At 35.0% G+C, this 8,677-nt stretch overlaps 1 protein-coding gene across 1 annotated transcript; it reads left to right on the forward strand.

Moving 5' to 3' along the window:
- The first annotated feature begins 1,413 nt into the window (after positions 1 to 1,413).
- On the forward strand, positions 1,414 to 3,457 carry LOC21411634 (cytochrome P450 71D10). Its single transcript, XM_024169858.1, has 2 exons — positions 1,414 to 2,335; positions 2,568 to 3,457. The coding sequence occupies exons 1-2, from the start codon at positions 1,418 to 1,420 to the stop codon at positions 3,189 to 3,191; spliced, it is 1,542 nt and encodes a 513-aa protein (XP_024025626.1). The 5' UTR covers positions 1,414 to 1,417; the 3' UTR covers positions 3,192 to 3,457.
- Positions 3,458 to 8,677: the final 5,220 nt, after the last annotated feature.

Raw genomic sequence — 8,677 nt, forward strand, 5'->3', positions numbered from 1 at the left:
ATATTTTTTTTTTTTTTTAGATTCTAATAAAAGTTTAATATTTTAACATATAGAGCTTATATGGTAGGACTATAAAAAATAAACTATTGGTAATTTTTTTATTTAGAGTAATTAAATTTGTATTATAAATTATTTATTATGCATATTTTTTTAATTTAATATGATTTTGACATGATCAAATAGTGACGGTCTGAAAAACCGTCCTTTCAGAGAAACTCCATTCAACATAACCATTTAAGAGAAAAATAAATGAGAATAAAAAAAATAAGCGTGGCATTATTATAAAGTTAATAACCTTTTTTTTTTTAATTAAAAGGCTTAATCTAATGGCATGGTTGTAATAAAGCGTAAAAAGATGGTTGAAAATTTTGATTCTTTTCCTTGGAAGAATTAAAGACAATTAACAAAAAGAGAAGTTAGAGAGTGACATTTAAAGTGAACCGTCTTATGAAAATTAAGAAAATGCAAAGAAGAAAATTTTAGAGAAAGAAACTAGAGAGAGAGAATTTTATTAATCTTATTAAAGTGTACAAAATGAAAAATTTTAGAACTCATTTATAAGAAAATTTTTAACATTATTCACAGTTATAATTTATACAGTATTTACTATTTACGGTTACTATTTATACAATAAAAATTTTGATATGAACAGTAATTTTCACTGATCTACATAGTAATTTTAACTGAAGTTGACAGTTACTATTCATAACATACCTAACATTTTTCAAGGGATTATATAATAGCATATTAACCAAAAAAAAAAAAAAAGATTATATAATAGCACATGAATATATAAGTAGAAAAGAAGTTTGGACAACACATAAATGCAGACAAAAAATGAGAGTCTCTTTAAATCTCTCTATTTCGATTCCAATTATTGAATACCATTTTCAAATGAGTATGTTAAAACCGCATTTCTTATTTGGATAATATGAACTCATAGATTTTTGCTATTGGGAGTAAAATTAATTGGGATGCACGTCTTTCCTTGATACTAATTATTAATAGTTATTCGAATATTTACCTAACAATGGGTATAATTATTTTAGTGATAAATTATTGATTCGACAGTTGTAATAAATTATATAATTAGACAAAAAAATTAATAACAACTAATAAAATTAGATTCTTATCATGACAGATTATAAAAAAATTAATTCATATTTAGTGGTAACAAGTTATGAATACGTAACCATTAAAATAGTTATATATATATATATATATAGATATATGAACACAGTACCAAGTGGCTTATAATATTTTTTCCCTGGTCAATCAAAACGGCTTACAATATGATATATCAACAATGAATCTAGGTGATGGAGGCTAATATGCAAAGTAAACGATAACGACTAAAACAGGTGTATATATAGAACCTTTTCTAAGAAATTAGCAAGAACGAAAAAAATTCTCTTCAATGCTTCAAATCCCATCCATGGATCTTTCTCTTCTTTCCTTTATAATCTTTACCTTCTTCCTCTTCTTGCCCATGGTAGTCAAAATAGTGCACAACCACAAAACAAAAAATTCTGTTGCAAAATGCCCCCCAGGACCATGGAAATTACCGCTTATAGGAAACTTGCACCAGCTTGTTGGCTCATTACCTCATCACTCTCTTAGAAACTTGGCCAATAAGTATGGACCCCTCATGCACTTACAGCTTGGTGAACTTTCAAACATCGTCGTTTCTTCACCGGAAATCGCCAAACAAGTCATGAAAACTCATGACATTATCTTTGCCAACAGACCATATCTTCTTTCTGCCAAGATATTGTCTTATGATTCGACAAACATCGGGTTTTCCCCATACGGAGAGTATTGGAGACAGCTTCGGAAAATTTGCTCCATGGAGCTATTAAGCGCGAAACGTGTCCAATCGTTCAGATCAGCAAGGGAAGAGGAAGTGCTAAATTTCACCAAAGCGATACGCGCGAGTGAAGGTTCATCGATCAATCTAAGCGAGAAAATTTCTTCCACTACTTATAGCATTACAGCAAGAGCGGCATTCGGTAAAAGATCCAATGATGAGAAGGCTTTCATATCCATAGTTAAGGAGATCTCAGAGGTGGCTGCAGGGTTTTCTTTATCAGATTTATACCCTTCGCTTAAAGCCTTTCAACTGATCGGTGGAATGAGGCACAGACTTGAGAAACTGCACCGAAAGATTGATGGGATTCTTGAGACTATAATTGAAGACCACAAGCAGAAAGAGAAGGGAGTGATATCTGATGGTGTAGATGCTGAAGAAGACTTGGTTGATGTTCTCCTAAGGCTTCAGAAATGCGGTGATCTTGAACATCCTCTAACTGATGGCAATATCAAAGCTGTTCTCTTGGTAAGTATAAAATCGCGATTGCGCTTATATACTTCATATTAAAATATTGTCTTGATTAGCTTTTCGAACGATGAAAAACGAAATAGACTACTGATACAATTCCATTAGGACTAGTACAGCCTAAGCATATTCTTCATTGTAGTTTGTTTTGAGAAATCATTAATACATCCCTAGTTTACTTACTTGCAATCAATCTTCTCCAACAATGGTCTTCATAATTTTGTTTTTTCAGGACATTTTTAGTGCCGGGAGTGAGACATCATCGACGGCTATAGAGTGGACAATGTCTGAACTGCTGAAAAACCCGAGGGAGATGGAAAAGGCACAAGCAGAGGTAAGAAGGGTTTATCATGGAAAAGCAAACGTAGACGAAACAAGACTTCATGAACTCAAATTCTTAAAAGCAGTGATCAAAGAATGCCTGAGGCTACATCCTCCTGCTCCTTTACTAGTTCCAAGAGAGTCGAGTCAGAGCTGTTTTATCGACGGATACGAGATACCCGCGAAAACAAAAGTCATCGTCAATGCATGGGCAATCGGGAGAGACCCTAAGTATTGGGAAGATGCGGAGAGATTTTACCCTGATAGATTCCTGAATAGTTCAATTGATTATAAGGGTGCGGATTTCGAGTTCATCCCATTTGGTGCTGGAAGAAGAATTTGTCCGGGAATTATATTTGGTACGGCTGTTGTTGAGCTGACTCTGGCACAATTGCTTTTCCATTTCGATTGGAAATTTCTTACTGATGAGATCAAACCAGAGGATTTAGACATGACTGAGGCCTTTGGATTAGACGTCAGAAGAAAAAAAAGTCTGAATTTAGTTCCCATTCCTTATCAAAACAATTTCTGCTAGATGGACCCCAACAAATAATTAAAGTGTTGTATTGTGTGCTCAACCGGCAATTTAAGTTTTGACATATCTATAGCTTAAATATCAAACATATATATATATATATATATATATACACACACACACACACACATATATGCATATATGGCCAGAGATTTTAAGCGATTTTCTATATGTAACATGTAGAGACAAAAGTCATGCCTGCTGTTTCATCTAATCAAACTCAATGAGGTCAAAGGACGCAATATACATTGTTTTTATTTTTATTTTTATTATTATTATTTATAATGTATGTAATTCCTTAATGGCCAACTATAACACTTTCATCATCAAATCCACATGATTCATATAATTCATTGTTTTTTCTTTTTCCTTTTTTTTTTTTTTTTTTTTTTTTTTTTTTTTTTTTCTTCTCATCGTAAAATTTATTTATTTATTTTTTATACTTCTAAACACTGACCAACTATAACACTTTCAACATCAAATTCAGTTTGCACCACAGATTCAAATCCAAAAAGAGATGGGCTTGACAGATAATTATATGCTTGTCATGTCTCTGAGTAGTATAAACCCAGGAAAGGGCTGTAAAGAAAACAGCTGCTTCTAAATCTCACAAATCTCCAGAAATCACACACCATATTTCAGAGAAATCTCGAGGATTTTATTACTTGCATAAGCAATTCACAGATACAAGAATCACAATAAGAATTACAAATTCAATTCACTTTCTCTCTCTATATCTCTGTGTTTCTCTATCTAAAACAGCAAATACATACTCTGATATAAAACGAATCTAAATCAATCCCTTTTATTAGTTTTACAAAATGCCCCCAAATTGCTCACCACTCAGATCATGCCATCTGGCACACTAAGTAACAACTTGGATTTTTCCTAACTAGTGGTTCTATTCTTACCAGAATATTGGAACCATTATTTACAACAATCTCTACCTTGGTTCAATATTCTTCTTTGTGTCTCAGCATCGCTTCTTCTCGAGCATTGATTCTCTGACCTTCATCAGTCCAAGCAATTCCAAACAATGATTGAACTTTGTTCCAAGAAGTGCTTTTGTCAACATGTCTGTAGGATTTCCCTCTGTTGTAATTTTCTGGACTGTCACTGAGCCTTCTGTTACAACATCCCAGATGAAATGGTATCTGATATCAACATTTTTGTTCTTTCATGGTTAACTTGGTTCCTTGTCAAACATATAGCACTTTGATTATTTCACAACACAGTTACTCTTCTAATCTCCTTCTGAATTAGCAACTCAGAAACCAGACCTTGAAGCCAAATTGCTTCCTTCACTGCTTCGGTTGCTGCTATATATTCGGCCTCAGTTGATGACAAAGCTACAACAGGTTGTAAATTTGACTTCCAACTTACAGTATTCCCATAGACTTTGAACACATACCTAATCAGAGACTTTCTTGTGTCTAAACTTCCTGCAAAATCCGAGTCTACATACCCTGCAACACCTCCTTTCTTACTTTGTTGTTTAGCATATCTGAGTCCATAATATGCCGTACCATGTAGATATCTCACCATCCATTTTGCTGCTTCCCAATGGTCCTTATCAGGATTAGCCATGAACCTACTTATTACACTTAAAGCATATGCTAAGTCTGGTCTACAACATGCCATTGAGTACATTATACTTCCCAAAACATTAGAATGAGAGATTTTCTCCATGTACTTTTTCTCCTCTTTTGTATCAGGACTTTATTGTACACATAGCCTAAAATGCTGTGCTAGTGGACTACTCACTGATTTGATTTGGCCATACTCATACCAAACCTCTCAAGAACTCTTTTTACATAAGTCCCTTGAAACAGAAACAATTCATTCCCTTTTCTATTCCTGAGAATTTCCATCCCAGGAATTCTTTTAGCAGGCCCTAGATCCTTCATCTCAAATTCTGATCTCAAAAGACTATTCAGATTTACAATCTTATCAGAATTTTCACTTGCTATTAACATGTCATCCACATACAAGAGCAAGTAAACAGGTTTAACTACTTCATGACCTTTGTAATAAACACAACAGTCATATCTACTCCTGGTAAATCCTATATTGAGCATAAACTCATCAAACCTCCTATACCACATTCTTGGAGACTGCTTCAAACCATACAAAGATTTCTTAAGGAGGCATACCTGATTTTCAGTTCCAGCTGCTATGAACCCTTCAGGCTGCTTCATGAAAATGGTTTCTTCCAGTTCCCCATGTAAGATGGTTGTTGATTAACGCTCAAAAGTGATGTTCACAAGCAGTCAATTGTAGCACAGAAGGGCGGTCGTTTCCACAGAGAGGTAAAAAAATAACAAGAAAGATTAGCAGAATAAGAACGTTAGAGAAAAATAAATAACAAGTGAATTAAAGAAAAAGGAGTTTTTGTAGACTTTATTACAAATAAAAAGGAGAGAAGATTTGTGTGAAGGAAATTCAGTAGTAAAAATAGTAAGGTGTCGAGAATCCCTAATGTTTCATTTACCAATTCAAGTTTTGATTCACAAAAATAAAAGGATCGAATAAATTAAATCTCTATGTTGACTCTGAAAATATTATTATTACAAGTTATCCAAAATCGACAATATATCAATTTAACAATATTACAGTAAAATACAATTTGCAAAATAATTTGAATAACAAAATAGTGCATGACATAATTACATAAGAAAAGCGAGACTGAACTCATAAAAATTAGCACACAATATTTTAAAAAATAAACGAAAGATAGATGAGATTTAATTCATTCAGATATTGTACTTTACAGCACAAGGAATCAAAAGCTCGAATTGGGTCACTCAATAAAAGTTTATTTTTTACCTCACCAAAATAACTTTAGCCTAGCTTGCAAAACATTCTCACAAGTTCTAGAGAGAAAATATGAGATTGAGAGCAAGACGATAAAAAATTGAATATTAAAAGCTTCCAAAAACCTTAGGCTAACCCCCTATTTGTAGTGTTTAGAAGTTGCCCGTCAAATAAGGAAACAAATAATTAAAAATAGAAAATAACAAAAGAAAAGAAAACAAAATAAAATTACACATAAATTAGGATAAATCAGATATATGATTTGAGGAGAAAATCGGGCAATTTGCTCTGATTTTGGGGAAGAAATTCGGGCTTAGCACATTAAGGAGACACATGTCGCAATGTAATTGGCAAGAGGGAGTCAGCTCGCCACGTGTCGCGATCAGAATATTTGGCGTGTGCTGGCGTGGGTCAGAGAGCAGGACAGCTGGCGCGCGCGGAGAGGAAAAGCAGGCTAGCGTGAGCAGGTGTGGGGTCCGCGTTGGATAGCTGGCACAGAAAGAGTGGGCGGTCAGCTGGACTGAGCAGGTGTGGGACCCACGCAAGACCGGGATGGAACGCGCTGATGATTGCGCGTGAATGGGACGCGCTTTGGTGGCTAAGCTGTGCTGGTGACGCGCGTGAGGAAAGCTGGGGAAATGCAGGAGAGCTGGGGTGGTCGGGCCCACAGTGCTGATGCGACTTGGCCGGCTCAGCTGGCTCGGCGCGGCTCTCCCTCTCTCTGATTGGCTTGTTTGGCTTGGCTGAAAAGCTTGGCTCAGTTGGAGGATTTCTTCTATGGCTTTTCTTGTGTAGCTTTTTACACTACTTTTCATCTGAAAATAATTAAACAAAAACTAGACAAATTCTAATTAAAAATATTCCGAATAAAAATAATGGAATTGTTTAACTAAAGCTTAAATATTTTAATATTATATAAATAAAAAACAGTTTTTAGGTGCATTTTCATGCACTTATCAGTTGTTTTACATCATTTGCTCTAATTCCATTAAACTGTGTCACCTAAGCCAGCAAGGTCCATATTGAGCTATGTTTTACTACAGGTGAGAGTATTTCAACACAATCTACACCTTGCCTTTGAGTAAACCCCTGAGCGACCAACATTGCTTCATACCTAGCCTTTTCAACCGCAGGTATTCCACTTTTCTTCTTAAAGATCCACTTACCGCCAACTAATTTCTAATTTTGGGGCCTGTCCACTAGAATCCAAGTTCCATTCTTCTTTAAAGAGTCCATTTCCTCCTACATAGCATCTTGGCAATGCTTGTTGTTCTTACCTGTCACAGCTTCAGTGTAACTCACGGGCTCTTCTTCAGTATCCAACTCCAAACCTACTGTCAGAACAAAAGAATTAAGGTCTGATTGACCATATCTCTAAGGTGCTTTGTGTTGTCTCCTAACCATGTCTCTGGCCAATCTATAATCTTCAGTTACAGTTTATTCTTGAGTATGCTCCACCTCCTGATCTTCTTCACCCAATTGACTTTGGTCATCTCTCTGATCAGTTTCATTTCTAGGGTTCCCTTCAAGCTCTATAACTCCATCTACTTTAACCAGGTTTGCCATCTGTTGCTCATTAAACTAAACGTCCCTGCTTATCAGGAATTTCCTTTGATTTGGCTCTAAACACCACAGCTTGTACCATTTTACTCCCTCGAGGTAGCCAATAAAAACACACTTTAGTGCCCTAGGCTCCAGCTTATCTTGCTTGATGTGTGCATATGCAATGCAACCAAAAGTTCTCAACCTACTGAAATTTGCAGGTTTGCCACTCCAAACTTCTTGAGGGGTTTTGAATCCTAATGCTGTAGAGGGGCACCTATTAATCAAATAGGCAGTAGTTGACACTACTACTCCCCAAAATGTCTTAGGAAATCAAGCATTATTGAGCATGCATCCCTTTCAAGTAAAGTTCTATTGTACCTCTCTGTGTGTCCATTCTTCTGAGGTGTCTTCCTCACTGTGAAGTGCCTTACTATGCCAACTTCCTTGCAATATTGAGTGAACAGGTCTACACAAAACTCTAGACCATTGTCAGTCCTGAGTTTCTTCACTTTCTTCCCTATTTGTGTCTCAACAAGAGCCTTCCATTCCTTGAAATGTTGGAAAGCATCATTCTTATTTCTCAGCCGAAATACCCACACCTTCCTCGAGAAATCATCGACTATGGACAGAAAATACCTTGACCACTATGAGATACTGTAATGTCCAGGAAAAATCTAAAAATTAATAAGTAGAATTAATTAAGGATTTTTCATAATTACGTTGATAAATTCATAAGAAATTATAAGTACAGAGCTTATAATATTAAGCTTCGGCATTAGTTACGAGAAATGATTATGAGAGAGAGAGAATGGAAAATACAGAAAAGCTAAGTTTAGACTATTGAGTCTAAAAATAGTTAAAAGATGTGAAACAATCCAATTTAGTATACAATTAAGAATATAAAATGATATCAAATTATTCAGAGATTAATATCTACTGTAAGTAAATAATAAAAAAAGAATTCGTCAGAAAATTAAATTTCCCGTCGGCCAAGTAAATTATCTCCAACCAGAATAAATTATATTTCTTTGGAGAGAATCATTGAGGATGAGCTCTAGTGCAAAAATAGACTTGATTTAAATGTATATTTACTGAAATTATAAAGGTTCTTACTCTCTATCTCTCCC

The sequence above is a fragment of the Morus notabilis genome, unplaced genomic scaffold (assembly GCF_000414095.1).
Source record: "Morus notabilis unplaced genomic scaffold, ASM41409v2 Scaffold317, whole genome shotgun sequence".
NCBI classification, from domain to species: domain Eukaryota; kingdom Viridiplantae; phylum Streptophyta; class Magnoliopsida; order Rosales; family Moraceae; genus Morus; species Morus notabilis.